At 39.9% G+C, this 22,336-nt stretch overlaps 1 protein-coding gene across 3 annotated transcripts in view; it reads right to left on the bottom strand.

The window, feature by feature from the left end:
• LOC126088551 (WD repeat-containing protein 89) overlaps nt 1-22,336 on the bottom strand; it is a 235,217-nt gene that overhangs the window by 103,450 nt on the left and 109,431 nt on the right. For all 3 annotated transcript variants that reach the window (XM_049906731.1, XM_049906732.1, XM_049906730.1), the window contains one exon: nt 10,859-11,002. In XM_049906731.1, coding sequence (XP_049762688.1) covers nt 10,859-11,002 — 144 coding nt within the window. The remainder of the gene's footprint in view (nt 1-10,858; nt 11,003-22,336) is intronic.

Below are 22,336 nucleotides of genomic sequence, written 5' to 3'. Positions count from 1 at the left end.
GCCTTTGTTGGCATAAAATATGACAATCTTGGGGCAATCTCTCAGGTCCCAAATGGCCTTCCTCTCTCTGTTTGTAATGTTTGATTCGGTAGGCTTGGTTCTCATCTGAACATGACATGTTCCACAATAAACTTCTTTAGCTGCTTCAGGCAGTAGTTTCATAGCAATCTGTTCAACTGCATTGACAGTGTCCAGGTCCAGTGTAAACTTAGGTGTGGGAGCAAAGTTAACACTCCTCTCCAAAACTGAAATCCCTATGCCATTCAGCTACATGTCAGTCAGATACATGACGGTCTTGCAGCAGACCTCCAGTGACTGTCTGCCAGTGAGACATACAAATTTTGATGTTTGCATCCTGTGGACTTCCTATGTGTGGGCATAGCACTGAGTAAAACTGGCTTTTACCCAACCAACAAAACATGAGCATTGCTGGGAATTGTCAAAGATGACCTCACTTTACGGAAGGCCACGGTCTATCATTATCTGTGCCAATGTGGGCAGTCATATAGGGACAAACAGTGTGCATCATCGAAGATCACAGTAGAGAACACCAGCAGTACACTACAAATGTATCACAACAAGTCGGTGGTCACAAAACACTATTTGTCCGAGACTCATGCGATGGAATACAATCATACCAGGATTTTAGAGAGATTACCAAAATGTGCACCAGGAACAATATTATCAAGCAAAACAGTGGTTATAATCTCAGCAAGACTTGGGCACCAGCACTGTCTCTACCTATGAAGACAATCAGCAAACACAGCATTCAGGGACTATGATGGATGGAGAGACTACACTCCTACTACAGCAAAATGGGTACCCGGCCGTCCTCCCCCCAGGAGGTCCATATACCAGCATGACTGATGATGGCGGCATGTCTGATTGACAAAATATTGTAATTTTTCTTGTTTAGCTCTGCAAGGACTTCATTTGTAAGGTCTCCTATCACTTTCTCTGTGGAGAATCCTTTACAAAAGCCAGACAGAGAGAGGTTCTGCCCAATTAAATTTTCCCAAACATTTGTAAAAGACTGGTAGCCCCATAATTACAGGTGGTTTGTTTATCTCCAGTTTCATAGATAGATGTAACTACACATTATTTAAGTCTGTCAGAAAATATAACCAAGTGATTGATTACGAAGATAGCATATGGATAATCTTATCAAGTCAGCAAAAGATTTTAATATTCTTCTAGATAAACCATAATCACCACCAGAATAAGGGCTTTTCTGTGGCCTGATGAATTCTGAAACTCCTTAGTGATTGTATTTCTGATGTTGGGCTCTGTGGAAGTTCAATGCTCACCAGAGGAAATGGACCTTGAGGTGGTTAGATGGCACAGTACCACCCCAGTGATGTGTTCACACAACAAGCACGCCACCCATCTCACCACATGAATATGCCAGAAAATAGTGTTCCTCGCAGCTGGTATAAACATGGCCACCCAGTGAACAGTCAGTCAGTTCTGTACTAGCATCAGATGTTGTAAGATACTATCATCACTGTACTACAGACCATTCAATAACAACCTCAACTGGCACTCGATCTTTCTCTCTGCTCTCTCTCTCTCTCTCTCTCTCTCTCTCTCTCTTTCTCTCTCTTTGCATGTTGGCATCTTTGTGGCAAAAGTTCCACTTCACACCTTATTGTTGCACACGTTCCTTTGGGCTTGACCTAATCTGTGTCTCATCTGCTGTCAGTCTGCTGTGTTTATCTCAACTATCAGTTGGTGTTGCATTCTCTTCTTCAGGCTGCCTCCCACCTTCTGGTTTCAACCATTTGTCTTCTGGCTGCTGATGTGTGTACTGATATCCGGCTATTGATGGATATAGCATTGGCAACCAGGAAAAAGAAAGTTATTCATTGGGACGGGCACTAAACTGGTTTACCCGCTAGAGCAACAGCAGCAGCTTCAGATAGACTTGCTACAAAAGTCACTTCAAATTTTGAACACATGAAGCCACTTTACTCCAGGACTCAGCAACCTCCCCAGTCAATGCCCTCATTCATTCTCAGTCATTTCTGCCTTTCAGTGACACTAAGGAGGACTGGGACATATATTTCCAGCGAATTAAGTGACATTTCACGGCACTTCAATACTTGGATAGTTCATTTCAGTGATTATTATTTCTATCTTGTGTGTCACCAGACATGTTTTTCCTGCTTCACAAATTGGTGCCTCTATCTGACCACCAGGTACACTCTTTACAGGAGATATGTGCTCTGTTGACCAACTATTATTCACAGAGATATCATGTGGTTGTGCCCAGAATCAAGTTCCATGTGGTTGTGCCCAGAATCAAGTTCCACCAATACCATAAACAGCCTGAACAATCATACCACTTCTGGGTCACTGACTTGCAAGGTCTCAGCTGCAAATGCAGTTTCACTTGAGCCAATGAAGGCTGCAAGGCTTTGTATGTGGACACCTTGATTCAAGATGTCATGGCTCAGCTGGCACCCAAACCTGAGGTATGCACAGTGGCAGAGAAACTGGACAACCCATTGTTGGAAGACATCCTGCACATCGCAAATGCACAGGCTGCTAAAGAATGACTTGTGTCGACACCACAGGTTGCAGCAGTTAATGTGCCACCACACACTCCACACCCAGGTTGCAGCACCACTGTGCTTTGTCATTGTCCAATGTCTGTCTGGGATTCAAGCTTCTGGTTGCCCCTCATCAAAGGTCAGGGGGCCACTCCCTTCATGCCCACAACATTTTTCCACTCACTTCTGAGCAGACAGACCAGATCACTCGGGAACCCGCACATGCTGTGGCAAAGAGAGGCTTCTAAGCTCAGTATGCTGACATTGCATGACCCATGCTCCCATCCTACCCCACGTATACACTAGGATACCACACACGTACCACAGTCCAGGCATCCCTTCCCTGTGGAAACTGTTTCACACTTTAAATTTCTTACCAGAACATTTTTTTTCCAGATGGGCACAGTAGCCAGCATTTCTTTGATCAATCAGGTGACACATACACAACTGGGCTCACCCAAGTTGTCCCCACACTCGCAATGTTTGGGTGCCTATGGTGATGGTTCTATTTGTCTTGGTGGGCAGTTAGAAATCATTGTGGCCTACAAAAGCATTACATGCCTCATTACATTATTTATCATCAATCACCAACCTGCTATCAACATTCTTGGAAGCCTCATTGCCTTTACATTGTTTGTATTTTCTGTTAACGATGAAGTCAGGTCACATTAACTGCAGTCCCTTTCTAGGAACTGGACAATCTCTGCACTGCATTTTCATCTATATTTCAGCCGGATTCGGGGTGTGCTGCAGACTTTCAGGCCACATAACCCTTCAGTCAGATGCTACGCCTCATTTTTACTGTTTCAGATCAGTTACCTTAGGTTTGTTTTGTAAATAAAACTGTGTTCTCTTGCAGCAACATAATTTATTTTTACCTGACATGTTTCACCTTTTTCTTGCTCTAAGGCATCTTCAGTGGTATCTATAATAATATCGTTTTGTTATTTTTAGATTGTCAAAGAGCTTCACTTTCCATTTTTTTTTAATGTAAATAAGTAATTACTGAGAGTTTTCTGTGGTCTGCATTTCCTCTCATCTGGTCTGGAGATCACATTAACACTCGTATTTCTGACACATAAGCACAATTTTGTATTCCGAACTTTTTCTGTGCTTGCTGCAAAGGATGGCCACACAAACAAACTTGACAATTACACTTAACTTATGTGCTGCTGCAAAGTAGGAGCTAGACTGTCTCCAGGCTGCTGAGGTTACTGAGCCAGTGAAATCTAGTACATAGGCCTCTCCAGTAGTCATCATCAGAAAGCAAAATGGTTCTCTCACATTGTGTGGAGATTTCAAGGCAATGCTCAATCGCAGATGAAAACTTATGCTATGCTGCAGCTCAATGACCTTCTCCCCAAACTTAGTGCAGGGGTATATTCCTCCCAGATCAACCTGATGACCTCAGATGTTAAGTCCCATAGTGCTCAGAGCCATTTGAACCATTTGAGCCATCAACCTGCCGATGCTTACCTCCTGTTACCCTGCGATGAGGAATTACAGAACACTACTGCCATTAACACACCTTTTGTACCATGTAAGTGCACTTTTCCAAAGGTTTCTGAAACAGATGACAGTACATATTCTGGCTTGCATGAATTACTTGAATGATCTCACTGTTATGGGACCCTCCCACAAGGATCATTTGCAAAACTTCTGCACCCTTTTCATGACGCTGCTGGGTTCTGTCCTGCATTGTCTTATGGAGAAGTGCAGGTTTTTTCAGGCAGAAGTGGAGTATTTGAGCACTGGATCACCAAGACGGGTATCAGGTCCACTGATCGGAATGTTACCACAATAGACTCCTTACCCCATTTGGCAAACTTACCTGAATTGCAGATGTTTTCAGCAAGATCAACTATTATTCCACGTTTGTAGTCTGCATAGCCCACATTGCTGAACCACTCAACTGGGCTTTCAGCCAACTGAAAACTAGGCAGGAATCTGCCCCTTACATTTAATCCATATGCATCGAAGACATTGGTGGTAGTGTTTGTCATTAAAAAAATTCATTTATAGCTTTTTTGGACCCAACTGTCTCTAATTGCAGATCACAAATCATTGGTGGCATTATTCAGGCCACACTGCAGCCTCCAGGAGCAGACATCCCAATGCCTTCAGCATTGGTCATTGTTCCAGAGTGCTAACAATTGTACCACCTGGTATAAGGCCATTCTGTAGCATTCCAATGCCAATATATCCACTGGCCCACACCATTATTTCAACCAACAGGAGGTCCTCTGCTACCAGCTTGATACTGAGTGGCAACGTACATTGGACAGCCCCTTGTGTCACTGCCACCATGCATGAGGTGCCCACACTGCGGCAGATCCTCTAATACGTAACACATGGCTGGCTAAATTACCCCACTTCCTGTATGGCACACTACATCAGCTCCTGGAAACACATTCCTCACTGACCCTCAGTTTTCGATGATGTCATGCTTTTAGCCACTGAGATGGATGGGCATCGGGTGGTCATCTTACTAGAATTGCACCAATGAGTGTTGAACATGTTGCACCAGGGACATTGGGGGATGTCGCATATGGTGGTGTTAGCTTGCCGACATATGTACTGGCTGGGAATCAACATTGACATCAAAAGAATGGTCCGTGGTTGCATGGCAAGTGCTTGCACCAGGCAGCACCTGCACAATCATTTGCCCCCTGGCCTATGACCTGTCTCTCCAGGGAGCAAATGCATCTCGATTTTGCAGACCCTTTTTTGGGATGCTTACTTGAAGTACCCACATGTTGTACGCATGGCATCCACCTCGACTGATGCCCCCTTCACCACTTTTTCCAAAGTTTAGGCCATCAGAAGGTTGTCTCACATATTGGTCTTCGATAATGGGCAACAATTCATGGCATTTGCCCACAAAGATTTCTGTGAAGTCAATGGCAAAAAACATAGTTGTAGCTCTCCACTCCAGTCCATATCTTGGTGAAGTAGAACATCTCCTGTGGACTTTTAAACAGCAAATGAGCCTACAACTCCCCACTATTGCAGTGGCAATCCCTTCCACACCCATGTGGATTGGTGGAATACCCTGCTAGCTCCATGCCAGTGATGTCCAGATGAATGCCACCGAACACCTTTCCTTTCTGCAGTCGGCAGCTGGAGGGAAAGGGTCTTCGCCCGTATCTCCCTTCTGCCCCCCCACAGCACTGTCCATGGCGTTTCCACTTGTACACACCTGTTTCACGGAAAGGGGGGATACACTATCAGGCTCTGCCAAAGTTGAATGTCCACCAGAGCAAGTGGATGGACAGTTAAGAGGCTGCCCAGAGCACATTAGTTAGTTCTGTACTCGTATATGATACTGTGAGTTACTATCACTGCTGTACTATGGGCTATTTGATAACAACCTCATTTAGCACTTAGTCTTTCTCTCTGGTCATGATTCAGATTCTCTCTCTCTCTCTCTCTCTTTGCTACTGGCCTGCTGACATTGTTGTAGGGACATTTCTGCTTTGCACTTCATAGTTGGAGAGGTTGCTTTGAGTTTGTTCTAGTCTGTCTAGTCTAGCTGTGTTTAGCTCAACTACCACTTAGTGTCACATTCTCTTTTGCAGGTAGCCCTTCACCTGTTCCTCTATTGGGCTCTGGCGCATGTTCTGATATACGGCTAACTTGCGGATATAGCAGTATTTATTAAACTAGTGTGTTTGGTGGTGGCATACAGTACCTACACAAGTAAATTTAATGATTCTGTATTTGATTATTAGTGACTGCAACATTTGCAGCACTGTGAGGAGGTAATAAACGAATCAATGATTTGAAAGTGTCATCATTTCTACCAGAGCTATTTCTGGATCATTATGTTTGTTTATTTCTTGTTTAACAATGTTCCAAATAATTTCTGATTAAATTCTTGGAGGATTTTACAACACAGATTGTAATAGTTTCAACTACATTCAACAACTAAAAGTTGGTTCTTGAATCTTACTAAGTAGGCTTTCACAGGATAGTTTGCATCTATCTTCAAGCATCAACCAGTTCAATTATTTCAACATCTGCATGACACTCTCTCACATAACTCAGCTCTTTCTGCATCTCTACTATGCTCTGCTATTGGGTCAAACATACTTGTGAGCATTCATGATGTGAAGTTATGCACAAGCATTTTTTGAACCAATGAAAGATGATAACCACTACAAAAGTTTATTTTCGTGTTGTATTACACAATCTACTGTTTGGTTGTATATTCTATTTATTCACATGTAACGTGAGATCGATGGAAAAAGTGTATCTGCAAGCTGGGATGCCACAAACATTGTATAATGTTCACAGTACCTGCTGGTTTATTCCGTGTGGTTGCTGCCTTGGGGATCCTATACAAGCCATACAGGAAAAGGAGCTGTGACAATGCCAATGATGTCATGGGGAAAAGAGAAAACTTGCTATATGGATAGTCTCAACTGAAATCTGTTTAACAAGACAGAATGTTTTTGAACTTATTAATGTTTTTGCAGTGTTCTGAATAACGTAACAGATTTCTAATGTGCAGTTATTATAAACATGAGTACAATATGCAAGACATGAGTACAATATGCAAGACATTGTCAATGAGAAGCCTCACCCTTATTTTAAGAGTTGGATGTTGGATCTGTAGTCTTAACTTCCAGAAGTTCAATCAGAAGAGGCTGACAAGTCAGCAGAAATAATAAGATGAGCAAGATTGAATAACACAAGGTCTTAGCACCTAGTCAAGTGTTACTTCGTCACTTGATAGCACAGTAACTGGGCGAGGTAGTGCAGTGGTTAGTACATTGGATTTGCATTCAGGAGGAAGATAGTTCAAATCTGCATCCAGTAATCCAGATTTAACTTTTCTGTGATTTCCCTAAATCGCTCCTGGCAATTGGAACGATGGTTCCTTTGAAAGGGCGTGGATGATTTCCTTCTCTATCCTTGATACAATCCGAACTTGTGCTTCACCTCTAATGACATAGATGCTGACGCGACGTTACACTCAATATTTCTTCCTTCTTAGCATGGTAAAGAACCAGTGGAACATCACGTGTGGCGACCATGGACAACAACCCAGAACTAATACAGCTGCAAGTAAATGAAATTTAGGAAGAACAAGTAGTAAACAGAATCTGAAAATTTAAAGAAAATCGATACATTTGTGGGATTTGATATCTGTTGTCCATATAATGAAGATCAATGTCAAAAATTACACTGCAGTGCATAAATCAATTGCTAGCACTGTGAATCAAGAATTTTGAAGAGGTTTTGGTAGTCGATGAACAATAATGAAATCCTTCATCTACAATTATGGTGCAGAAGAAATTAACTAGTCCACAAGCCGGAAGATTCCAACTATGACTACAGTGGGTTCGACTGCAATAATCCCATGAACAGTCAACAACAGCAGTTGTGGATCGCAGCTGCAGCACATCAACATAATGTGGCAGCAGTATCTATGGTTCAGTCATTTTCAGCGACGCGGCATGACCTACACAATGATCCAGCTTATCATCATCATCTAGGCATGCCAAAATGCTAGTGAGCTGTAAATAATCCACGTTGATTAGTTTCCAAAAGCTTTTTTTTGTGTTAGTGTTTATGTCATGACGTAAATTGCATGTGATTTTGCAACCAGTTTATGTCCGTGCTCTAGCGGTGTAGATAGCTTTGTTGCAATATTAGGCTGAGACTAATTAAACATGTGTTCTTGTATACACTGTACGCCTGTGGTCATGAGAAAACTAACTACAGCTATTACTCTCCGGTTCAAGATATTTAGTGAGCAACTGCCTAATGATATCAAAGACCTAACTGCCACATTACAGAGTACTAAAACCGAATTAAAAAATGAAATAAAAACAACAAACTTGACACTAAAATAAACAAACATCACACTAGAAAAGTGTACCTGAGTCACATAAGGAAAAGGAAGAAATCAGAACTGATATATTGCAATTATAGGTGAAACTTTGCACCTTACCAGAGGATCTAAATTCATAAATATTGAAACAGTGTGATTTAGTTCAATAGGAAGATAATGCGCAATTTAATGATGTGAACAAGGACTTTACACAATTAAAAGATTTAACTGAGCAGGGATTTGACACAATAAATGATCAAAGCTCAAGCACACAAGTGAGGATGAGAGTGCTGGAACAAAAGAAATATTCAGGTGTAGCCACTATTTCAAGCTCTGCACTTGCTACTTTGGAGAAGTGTCATTGACCTAGCCAATAAAAAAGTGCAAGAAAACATTGAATTGTCTGTAGATACATCTCATTCTAATGTAAAAACAGATAGAACAGAGAGTGAAGTACAGAAAATTTGGGAGGCTTAACTAAAACGAAGGAAGTAGATTTTGAGCAGACATTCACATGTCCATGGGAGTGTACCAAAGTATACCATCCTTGGAAACCTAGCTCTGAAAGGTACTTAAACTGTAATGACTATATGAATGGAGATTTAGGCCCTGAGCATAGCCTGTGTCACAGTAGGTTGGATATGAGTAGATGTATCAGAGCTTATTGTGGTTTTTATTGTTACTGTGAGAAGTATTTGAACAGGAAGAGGTATCTGAATGGAGCATAATTCCATGAACATGTTTCATGTAAACTATTACGCTATTCATTATCTGTAGAAGCAGTATGGTTCATTAGCTGTGCATGCTGCACAATTTTAGATGTACTACTTCATTAGATGCTTAGTGTCAAATAGCAATAAGTGTGCTATTCAGTGAAAGAGTCAGAAGTCTAGATACAAGATGTGTCAAATTGGTTTAATTTGACTGTTGAAGTTACACAAGTAAAGGTGATTACTGTGTCGTGTTGCCACACTCTCCACTTGGCATCAATATTAAGGTATTAGGTTCACATTTCAGGGCCTGTGTGGGTGAAACCGGCGAAATCTGTTCCATAGGGTTTGCTGAAGAACATCCCCCGGCTCCTCAGCAGGGCGAGAATTCTGGGGTGGGGGGTGGGAGGGGTGTCTTTGGGGTCTATTGTCTTTCTCTTTGGTTCTAACATCCTTAGTCTTCCTTTTCCTTTCTATCTACTCCTCCAGGGGTACCTTGGCTATTTATAAGGAGTATATTTGCTGTCTCAAAAGAGGTCATAATAAAACATAGAATGTAGCCGACTATTCTACTGCAAACTGCCTTCAGCAGCATAAGTCTTTGTGTATGTTTATCTCTCTTATGACCCTTCTTGGGTATGGAAATGACCTACATCTTTTTCCAATCCCTTGCTACACTTCATAATTCTAGCAACCTAAGTCACTGTTTATTTCCCATGTAAACTTTGTCAATGACTACCTATTACAACAGGGAAGTCTTCATAAATACAACACAATAGCCAAAACCATCTCTGTACAACCACTCTGTTACTTACAAGACATGAAAGACGTAACCATGAACTTGATCAAGCATTGAGAAATAGTTATATAGTTTTTCTGACAACTAACACAAATGCTTTTGCAATACTGATCTTTCATCTCAAATTTTACTTCACTGTTTTAAGTTTACTCATCAGAAAAGTAACTACGGCAAAAAGTAAATGAAATAGCATGCTTTTTTAATGATGAAATTTTGTCATTTGAAGAAAAAAAAGGTACAAGATGACACCATGTTATAATAGGCAAAAACAATAAAATACATGAACATATAATACACTACATGGAAAACTCACTGCAAAATAGGATGGATACAAGATAGACAACAAAAACTTCATCCATACACAAGTGTGTGCACACACTGCCATGAGCACCACCACCATCCTCCATCTCAACCGCACGCACGCACGCACGCACACACGCACGCGCGCGCGCACGCACACACGCACGCACGTGCGCGCGCGCGCGCGCACGCACACACGCACGCACACACACACACACCATCAATCTAGTGTTCTATGTGACAAAGAGTGGAACTACAAGACACTAGAATTGTGACTTCAGTATAATTCTGGATAAGTGTGAAGGCTTCCAGTAGAAAGGTAGATCTTCAGATAAAATAAGAGAACACAGTGTATGCAATGATAATGTGAACTGGAATTAGGGACATTACTATGATTTTTGAGAATTTCAGCAATGTTGACATTTATCCATAAATTCCACTAAACTTTATACCATTGTAGAACTATGTTTATAGGAGACAGAATGATATATTATCACTAAATCAATCCATTAGTTAAGCACACAGTAGTACACTCACCACAACATCAGTAAAACACACACACACACACACACACACACACACACACACACAGAGAGAGAGAGAGAGAGAGAGAGAGAGAGAGAGAGAGAAAATAGTGGAAAGGATGGGTGATACACACCTTCAAAATACCTGCAATATCTTCTCTCGTAAAGTGTGCGAAAGGAGAAGCACCATCAATTTCCCACAGCTGCAGTTCTTCTGTATGAGTTATACATGATATATTAAAGGTACTATCCATGCCTCTAAACCAGTGTAGTTTGTCCTGTTTTAACAATGAAAGGTGTGAAATAATTTGTAATATTTAAAATTCTATTTACATTAGGAAAAAAAATTTAAATTTAATAAAAATTTTAACTGCTGGAAAACAAAAACTACATTCTCAGTCCACAATGACAGTCAGACATAAATATAAAGACTATTTCAGAAAGAAGAAGAGCATCTGTTCACCAACAAATACCAACATACAATCAAATGAGACAGGCACAAAAACATGTTTAAATATCTAGTTTTTCGACCTTTCAAAAATTCAAATAAACCTCTATTCTCAGTGCAGTGTATCTCCAGCTGTGAATGAGACAATGCAGCTTGTATACACTGTTTAGTCTGTCAAAATGCCTTACAGCTTTAGGTATGTTCTTATTATCAATTTATGGCAGGAAGGGCTGCCAACATGAAGTTGGCAACTGAAATGGTGTATATCACAATGATTTCATACAAACATTTAATCACTATCATGAGACACAAAACAATACAGATCTGCTGCACAATGGTCATTCACACTCATCACAAATTATGGTTCGCAGATACTTCACACTGAATATAACAGAACTTTACACTGCCTTTGTCTCCAACTAGAAAGGCCTGTGTCAACTCAGACACAAATGTGGCTGTATGATCAATTTGGCCTCTAGACATCCAAAACAAACAACAGTACAAATTCCTTAGCACCATTGTGCACAAAAAGGGTGGGCAAGAGAACACACCGAGAATATAGAACATGGGTTGATTAACATCAGGTTCTCTTCACCAATGAGTAGAAGATTTTACAATGTAGCTTGTATTTACATTCTTGGTGATTTTAGTTGTACTGATATTAAGGTACAGCAGGAAGGTGGGTCAGTCATGTTTTGGGCTGGTATCAAGTACTGATGTTGGACCCCTCTCATTTCTATAAAGAGTAATTGTTGGGCTGTGCAGTATCGGGATAGGTTCCTCTGACCTTTGCCCAGTCCCAGAGTCAACATTTCAGCAACGCATAGGTGCATTGGCACCTCGTGAACCGCTTCCTCCAGGTAGCAGAAATTAACTAAATGGAGTGGCCTGTATTACCTGCTGGCCACAACCCAAATGAGCATGCTTGATTCAAGTTGAAGCTCATAGTGTGTCATTGCAGGAACCCTCTTCACACACCGGACAAAACTAGAAGAGTGGGACATGCTTTTGCTGCGATGTCAGCACACCAAGGAAGATGTAAACATGCTACAATCTGTGAAGAGGAGCAATTGGTTATTTGGTGTTCTTCTGCAGCATATTTTGATTGCATGAATGTGTACTTCTGAACAGATTGTGTTTATTTATTTATTTATTTGGTTCAGCGCAACCCTTTAGGATTGCGTGTGACTTGTTCAGTATGTCTTCTTTCTTCCCAGTACCTCTCCATTCTCCTGCTTCTCCTGGTTCTCTGTGCTTCTGTGATCTTAATGTTGACTCTGGTATCAGTCCACCTATGACCCTCCACTGCATTCCTATAGCTGGACCTATCCTGCACTGATGTATACATCAAATCTCTGTCTTCTCTTCCATATCAAGCTTGAAATTGAGTCTACATATAATGTCTCGGTCTGGTGTTTCTGGGCATATTATTCTTTCCAACATATAATTGTCTTTCCAACATATAATACTTTCTGCAGCATTTGAGACCTGTCTATTATCCTCTTGTTGGTCAATAACCCACCTACATAATGGAAGCTGTTCACATTCTCCACCATCTGAGCTTCAACTTTCCAGTTGGTCTCTGCATTCAGAACATTTGTCTTGATGTATGCTGTCTTGGGATTGGTTAGCCAAAATTCAATAACATATATCTGTGCAGAATAATAGGCTCTGTAAAGTCCATGAACATCATTACAGTGGTTTTACCTTTTCTGTGACAGTGTTCAAATATCATTTTGAGACCAAAAATCTGTGTGGCACAGTTCCTCCCTTTACGAAAACCAGTCTGATAGCCTCCAATACTTGGCTCGAGCTGCTCTTGCACCCTACTAAACAATACTTTACAAATTAACTTGTACCCAAAGTTAAGTAGTGAGATGCATTCTTACACACTGGAATAATGATGGCTTCTTACCAGTCTTTTGCTATCCAGATGTCCGCTATTATTCTGAATGTATTGTCTTCTGTTGCCAGATGAACTTACTTAATTTCCTCAGTGCAAATGCCACCATGAGCTGGAATTTATTGTTCTTGATAGCTTTCATTACTTCTGCCACTATCGTTCTGATGGGTGTACGACCTCCATTGTTTTCCTTGTTGCACTGCAGCATTAGCTTTTCTGTAGGTGTTCCAATAGTCAGCTGATTGTTGAAGTACCTTGCCATTTCTCACCTATTTTCAGTTCATCATCATACTCCTTCACAATGGGCTCTCTCACTTTATAGCCCTTTATACCATTCTTTATCTCCTTCAAGAAGGCTCTTGTTTTTCTTTAATGCATCATCTGCTCCTTTCAACTTTTTATTCTACATGTTTCTCCCAGTATTTTTTTTTAATTATTTTAGCAGGTTTCTTCTCACTGGCTCATATATTTAAATCTTTTTCGTTCTTAGTTGTTTTTCAGACCCTCCACACTTTTCTTCTAGACTCAGCAGCTTCTTGACACTCATCCCTCCACCACTCGTGTTTCCTTCTCTTATTACATGGGGCCTGCCATTGTGATTCCACTTTTATGATGTCCCTCACTTTTTTGCCATACATTTTAACCTTAAGATTCCTTGTAAATTCATCCTTGTGTCTGTTCAAAAGCTTTTTGTTAATTCTGTGTGTTCATTGTTTTCTTTTTTTTTATTTCTATTTGCGAGGTGTTGGCATTTAATATGAGATAATGGTCATATTCCATTCCAACTTTTTTCTGACTCTAGTGTTCATAAGCTCCCTGTGGTTCTTCTCTCAGATTGCTTCAGGCCTGTCTTTCACCAATCCCATTACCTGGTCTCACCCATGTTGTCTTCTTAGTTGCCTTGGCTTTACAGTGATTGGCCATGATCCTCATCTTGGACCTTCAGCACAGATCTACTAGCCCCTCTCCATTCTTGTTAGTTCTCTTGTGTGCCCTGTATTCCCCTAAAGGACCTTTGAGTATCTTCTTTGTATCCAATTATGAACTGAAACTGCCCAAAAGGACTGTTACCCACCTTTTACCTGTTTCTGTCACTACCTTAGCCAGCATGTTTCAGAATTGTTGTGTTCTTGCTTTTAGATCTATGCCCATACACATTTACAAGCAAGCAGGTGGTCAAACAATTTTATGAGCAGTTTATTTTGTGAACAGTAACTTCTATGACACTAAGAAACTACTTTTGGAACTGATAGTTTCACTACATTGAGAACAAAATACTTCAGGAAATCTTCAATCCTATGAACACTTTATCCAGTTTTCCATAATCTCATTTTCTTTTCAGTTGGTGAAAGTATGAAATTATACAGAATGTCTTCTAGAAGTTAAGAAACATGGCATTAACCTGGATGCTGATATGTACTACCTTATAGATCCCCCGGCAAACTCTGAGTTGCAGATCACCATAAGTTGAGAGATACGAAGTGACTCCTGCAGAGGATGTATGCAGTTAGGTTTTCAAAGCAGACGTCAGTTTCCATAATTTTTTTTTGGTTGTTAACTGTTTCATATTTAAAAAAAAAAAATTCAGGTGCTACTTCAAGTGGTCTTCTTTGTTGCACGTAATATTACCAGATTTATGTCATTCAGAGCTCAAGTGACATAGATCCAGTATATTAAATACTCTGATGAAAACTGCTTGTAACAATGGTTGGAAGGTTGGTTGGTTTGTTTGTTTTCCAATAATATATCAATCACAACCCAGAAAAGTCTTAAAGATACGCTACAGAGGCTTTTATTTCTCCAAAAATGTTATAATATGCATAAAATGCAATTATTGGGGAACAGTTTGATGCTAGTAATTTAGGCCATTAGTTAGGTGCATCTGTCCAACATCCCCTCTTGAAAACAAAAGTAATATATACATTTTTCCAATCACTTCGCCTACTTGCAGCAGTGACCTGGATTTTTATAACTGGTGGAAAGACTACTACAAGAAATGTCCTTCAGCTGTGAAATCAATGTGCAAGACTTGCTGCCTAAAAGAACAATATTAATTTTTGCCTAGTGAGAACATGGAATTTCAGAATGATTCACAACACAAGGAACTCGTAACTGTCAACAAGTTTACCGATGACATAGTGCATCGCAGGGGGCAGCTAAAAGGAACACGGAAATAATAACTTCTGTGGTGTGTGGACACTAAAAATGACTGCTGCAAATTTCTCTCCCTCTTCTACCAAACAAGAGGCCTTCTAACGGCTTTGGATGACAATTTAAGTGTGAAGTAGGTATCCAAACTTCCAATTCTTTTAGATCACTTACTTGGCATGCTCGGCGGACCTTCCTTGCTGGCTACCTTGCTGTTGCAAACTCTCTTTCACTTCTGCTCCGAAGTATGCTGCTAGGTAGAGGAATCTCTTTCTACTTATAAAAATAAGTAAACATACGAAGTTTCATTTGCTTCAACTAATGATGTATATTTGAACTTCAAACATTTTATAAATGCCACGCTTCACATAAATTGTGTCTCCAAATGTCATAAACAAACTATTTTATATATAAGAGAAAGGTGGCTTAAACACCCTGTCCATTCTCAACATGAGTCAGGACACATGTCTTCCCTTCAACAAGGCTAAGACAAGAGTTTTTCTCAAGAGTACCTTCTCAACTGTTCTTGTTATTATAACAATGGTCACTGACACAATTAGCACAAAATGACATAGAAGCTCCACAGTTCTTCCATACACTTTCACTAAAAATTTCATGGATGGCCTGACAAGTACTTGTCATTGCCGTTTGACCACCATGTCTACATTCTTCTCGCGACTGAGCTAATGCAAGATGTTGATTTAGAAACTAGGCAACAAATGTGGTTCCAACAGGACAGAGCAGCTCCCATTATGCTAAAAATGTGCTTAACATTTTAAATTTACTGTACCCTGGTCAGTGGATAGGATGCGGTGGACCAATTCAGTGGCCTCCAAGTTCACCAGGCCTAACATCTCCTGAATTTTTCCTGTGGGGTTATTTAATAAATATTGTTTATGAAAGACAGCCTACAACGCGAAACAATATGGAGCAATGCATTCGAAGAGCATGTGCAGCCATACCACGGGATGTGCTGCTCAAAACTGTGGATAACTTTTGCAGACTATTGACTTCATACATTGAAGCAAATGGGGATAATTTTGAACAATTTCTTCATGGCTAATTTCATTAATTAAGCACCCCAAATTGTGAGAGGCAAGGGGACTCACACTAATGATGTACCCCAACGTGTGAGAGGCAAGGGGACTCACACTAATGAAGCACCCCATGGGAACATCATTCTACTACGTCCATGTCGTTGTTCCTGGGTAACGCTATAAGTAGGATACAGTACATTTTGTACAAAAATAACTTAACTTGGCGTAACAAAAGAATTGGTGTACATTTTTTATTGATTTGATGCGTCTTTCTCGGATAATTCTAAATCAGTGTTCTTCCCCAATTTTACTTTTTTCTCGATTTCAGCGCCATCTGTCAATGGTTTAAAAAAGTCTTTCAGACAAAACGACACACGACACACAGACACACACACACACACACACACACACACACACACACACACACACACACGATGTAGAACCGTCATAGTTCTTATATACATATGTAATGTGGAATTGTCATAGTTTATATACCGTATTTACTCGAATCTAAGCCGCACTTTTTTTCCGGTTTTCGTAATCCAAAAAACCGCCTGCGGCTTAGAATCAAGTGCAAAGCAAGCGGAAGTTATGAAAAATGTTCGTACGTGCCGCCACAACTAACTTCTGCCGTGGAATATATGTAGCGTTACGCAGGCATGCTTTGTAGGCACAAAGATAAATACTGGCGCCAAAACCTCTGCGTCAGTAAATAAATTTTTTTTAAAAAAGTGGAAGACGAGCTTTTTTTCTCCGCCGCGAGTTTCGACCACTGTATTTTCATACATTATCCAATGAAGTAAATACAAATTCCGTATTGTTCATCTTCGAATGTAGCACAATTTCAGTGTACTACGAAAATCTGACTGTCTGGGATGTTTGTCAATATGGCCAACTCTACGTTCTGAATTTTTTCCTACCTGTGAGAAGAGATGGTTGCTAATAGGAACCTGATGAAATTTGAATCACATACAGTATTCTCTTCACCACAAGAATAATACGAATATAAACATTTTGCCATGTATTCTTTCATGTTTGCTGCTATCTCATTTAAATCCTGTCTGCCTAATAAACTACGAAACTAGAGTGAGACAACAGCAAATGCGGAAGAATATACGTATCGTGTCATGTTTATATTCGTATTATTCTTATGCCTAATAGTGATACTGTCAGAAATGAAGCACGGCAAGTGACTAGATTTTTAAATCTAAGATGACTAATTTCTGTGCATAATTTGATGTAATAAAGAAGCGGCCGCAAAGATTTTCAAACGGAGAAAAATTTTCGCCTAACTCTCGTTCAGAACATGTTCTATCATACGCAGTCTATTATTTGATTCTTGTTGATCATTATCAAAGAAAGCAGCAGTGTAAATAACAACAAATAGCAGTCTCTTGCCATTGTTTCGCTAATGTCACGATTCCTCTCTCTCTCTCTCTCTCTCTCTCTCTCTCTCTCTCTTTTTTTTTTTTTTTTTTTTTTTTTTTTTTTTTTTTTTTTTTTTTTTTTTTTTTAAATTGTACGCGGCGGTAGCATGCACAAAAGCAAGCCATGCCGCGACCCGCGACAGGCCATAAACATGCACTATCAGAATGCGACAAACAATGCATGACACAGTGCAGTAATGCATTTTCAGCTTAAGAGTGACGCAAACACCTATAACAATGAAAACGGCATTTATCAGATCAAAGCAAAATAAGCAATCAATTCAAACCAAACGAAGCACGTGAAAAAGGAAGGGTATCCGTATAAATACGGACGGAGTGCCTGACGCATAGCAATGGCTACGTGGTAAAGCTTAACTGCTAAGCTTACGACTCGAACCAAACTACTGTAGATGTATCGTCATTCATTCGACCTAAATTGTGTCTCATATTACAATGGACCAACTTTGTTTCGATCTGGAGGTGCGGCCTAAAACTTTTCCCTCCCCTTGAATTTCGAGTCTCGAATTTCAGGTCGGCTTAGATTCGGGAATTTTTTTTTTTTTTCCCTTTATTTCGAGTCTCATTTTTCAGGTGCGGCTTAGATTCGAATAAATACGGTATATGTGTGTGCATATTTCCCTGTGTCACATATTCTTTCCCCTACAATACCTCGCAATTCTCACAACATGACAGGCTTTCTAGTCTGTAATTTCAATGTTTGTGTCAAAATGTATTTTTGTGTGTATGCAGATGTGTGTTCGTGTAGTCTGATTCTTCGGCTTTCTTATCTAAAGATAAAATCTAGGTTATTAGAAATCACAGAAACAAGGACTTCAGGGATAGAAGTTTGTGAATATGGAAAAAGGAAAAAAATAGATAGGTCCTCAAATGAGAAGTAAGAAAGGAAAAAAAAAAAGATATGGTTGCTAAGATCTAACCAGAGAAAGAAGATAGCCCCAAACACAGGAAACCCTTCCCACCCCCCTTCCCCAGGATTGCTACCCCTCTGGTACTTGAGTGAGATGCCGGAGGAGGTTTGGTGTTAAATCATCTCCTACAGAACGGACATTCCCACCTTCACCCTTGAGGTCCCCGAAGGAAATCTTAGCAACCCTACGGAAATGGCAAATGGTGAAGAATCAGTCATATCCAGTTTTCTAAACACTACAATTATAGGATAGTTTAAGATGTTAGGAATAGATGACAGAATAGTTTAATATTTTGAAGGAATTCGGTGCAGAAAAACTATTTTGGAAGAAACACTGAAAACAACTCGGGATCCAATGGTCGTCACTCCGTAACTCAGAATGTTAATGTCCACGGGGAAATATATGACTCCTCCCGGGTCCTATGGATCTGATATTAACAAGTCTCCCTAAGAAGAAAAATTCACAATATTCACAGTTCCCCATTCTGAGGCTTTCCTAGAAGGTAACCCACAGCAAATTCAATCTTTTTAGAGTCTTTCCAATTTTTTGGCAAAGCTTGTTTAAACTTTTTCAAGAAATGTGTCGGATGTCCACCTCCATCGGGCTTAAATTTGGGGAATTGCCTGGATAACACTGAATTAGCCCCCCCCCCCCCCCCCCCATTGCAGACCAGTCACCACTTCACTAGTTAATACGTCATAGGTGATGTTAACCTTTTGTCTACTTTATCCTGGATAAGCTTGAATTCTTTCCACAGGTCATCTAGACCTTTCCTGGTATCATTAAGTTCAGAAGCTAAAATAGGAGATACGTTTCTAGATGTTACTCCCTCGGTAACTTTTCGATCCATAATTTCTTCAACCTGTTCCTCCAAACTACTTATATTTATGATATCAGAGTTCCCTAATTTCGCTTTGAAGTTCCTTTCCACATTATCTTCTCATGTATTAACACCTGTAATTTGCGACTGAATTATTGGCTTTAAATTATCCTGCTTATCGACACCAGCTTTCAAAGTACTCAACCCTTGCTTTACAGCATTAAATTTAACGTTGCACAAATTTTCAAAGGATCCTAAATTTTCATTAAGATCTGATTCTACACTACTACATTTGTCTTCAATATTCAATTCTAACCTTTTTGTCAAATTCTGAAAATTATCATTCTGTTTCTGGTTGAAGTCAGTAAACATTTGATTTACATGAATCGTCAATGAACCAGTCAATTCATTCTTTAAATCTAATTTCAAATTTTCTACTTTACTATTTAAGGCGTCAAATTCAGTCTTTAAAGCATCCATGCCTTCGCATAGATTACTAAATTCCTTGCTATGTAAGTTGACTTTGGCATTTAACAAGCCTAAATTTGTTATTAGGGCATTTAACTGAGAATTTATTGATTCTAGTTTTTCACTTAGAGTCGCATTTTGAGTTTTGATTAAATTTACTAACTCAGACCAGTCAGGCACTTCCTTACTAACTTTCATAGCCATAGCTGGTTCTTGAGTTTCCTCGACTTGTCGTATGTTACCCATATTCTTGCAAGCTTCCCCATAATGTGTGAGAGCTCTGCACTCCCTGCACCGCATCTTCTTAATCGAAGTGTTCTAGGCATATTTATTCTTAGAGGAACACTCCGGACTCTTCTTATCAATTTCTCAATTCAAAATTTTGCTCCTTTAAATACTTGAGCATGTTCCATTATCTCGGAGTAAATTCTTTGCCGTATTTGGTTTAGTTGCTACGGCGACATACAACAGCTTCTTTCCTCGTTTTTTGGTCTAAGAATTCCTGTTTTTTTTTTTTCAGTCCTTTTTCACTGGTCACCACACTCGTAACAGCTTTGTGACGCCTTTTTCAATAGGCCTTCTCTTCCAAAAATGTGTTCTTACAGCAACACAATCAATATATTTGGATTCCACGCGCAATAGCAAATTCGCACTTTCACTATAAATATACACTGTTTAGTAAGTCTCTCGTGTCTCCAAATGCCAGAAACAAACTAATTTATATATAAGAGAAATGTGGCTAAACAGCCTGTCCATTCTCAACATGAATCAGGATACACGTCTTCCCTTCAACAAGGCAGAGTTTTTCTCAAAAGTACCTTCTCAACTGCTCTTGTTATTATAACAATGGTCACTGACACAATTAGCACAAAATAACATAGAAGCTCCATGGTTCTTCCATACACTTTCACTAAAACTTGGGACCAGATGAAGCAAATGAGAGGAACCTATTGAGGTTCTGGAGGAATGTGGATAGGGTTTCCTCGCCCTTCATCCAGATTACAAAGATGTCATCAATGAATCTGAACCAGACGTGGGGTATAGGATTCTTGGTGTTTAGGAAGGATTTATCTAGATGGCCTATGAATAGGATGGGTGTCATAGGATGGTGCCTGTGAGTGCCCATAGCCACACCCTGGATTTGTTTGTAGGTAATGCCTTCAAAGGAGAAGTAATTGTGAGTGAGAACATACGAGGGATAGTATGGTAGGAAGGAGGTTGTGTTCAATAGCAGTAAGACCATGGCCATTAGGGTTGTTAATGTAAAGAGAGGTGGCATCACTAGTAATCAGCAGGGCACCACGTGGTAAAGGGACAGGAACTGGAGGTTAGGTTTCAGGTAATAGGCTGAAGGTGTTGAGTCTATGAGAGCAGAGATGCTCTCAGTGGCAGCCAAGTAACTGGCTACAATGTTGCATCCTGAGTGGTTGGGTTCTTGGACTTTAGGAAGCATGTAAATAGTAGGAGTGCAGGGAGTGGACTCTGGTGAGAGGCTCTGGGATGGGTCTAAGGATTTGAGGAGTGACTGGAGACCCAGCTCCATTTCTGGAATGGGGTCACTGTGACAAGATTTGTACGTGGACGTATCTGACACTGGCGGAGTCCTTCTGCCAGGTAATCCTTGTGGTTCAAAACAACAGTGGTAGAGTCTTTGTCTGCAGGTAGGATTATAAGGTCGGGATCAGTTTTTAGATGGTGGACTGCTGTTCTTCCTGTTCATGTGTGTGTGTGTGTGTGTGTGTGTGTGTGTGTGTGTGTGTGTGTTTTGTCTATTTTGACAAAGGCCTTGTTGGCTGAAAGCTTATTTGAGACAGTATTTTTGTTGTGCCTATCTGCAACTCAATATGTCCACTATATGGTGAGTGGCAACATTCATTTTCATAATACTAGTACTTCAAAAGTCATCAACAATGAAGGTAAACACGTGAGTAATGAAAGTATGAAAAAAATACTTTCAAAATCTATATGAACGACAGGCTGAAGAAATACACATAACAAAATAGAGAAATAGGAAAGAAATAACATCATTACTGACAAAAAATGTATAAATTACCTGGTAAAAATAAAAATATAAGATCTGCATATGTTGGATGTAGTGCAAGCTGATCAAATAATGAGGATAGTATGAATCTAAAGAGAGATTCCTGATGGCTGGATGAAGGTAATTATTGTATCTATTTTTATGAAAGGTAACATGGCACTCTGTGAAAGCAATCTGTGAAAACTACAGAAGGATAGCATTACTGTGTCGCTGCATATTGATTAATGAAAAGTACACATCTGGAAAAAGATCACAATCAAGTCCAAATAAAAAAGCAGCATCATCAGTGAAATATGTTACTTTTCACTGAATGTACGTATATTATGAAGATAAATGTACAGACAGAACACTACTGTGGATGGACAGTGGCGATATTTATTCAATCATAAAA

This window comes from Schistocerca cancellata, chromosome 6 (genome assembly GCF_023864275.1).
Source record: "Schistocerca cancellata isolate TAMUIC-IGC-003103 chromosome 6, iqSchCanc2.1, whole genome shotgun sequence".
In the NCBI taxonomy this organism is placed as follows: Eukaryota; Metazoa; Arthropoda; class Insecta; order Orthoptera; family Acrididae; genus Schistocerca; species Schistocerca cancellata.
This window is presented reverse-complemented; position numbering and strand designations above follow the sequence as displayed.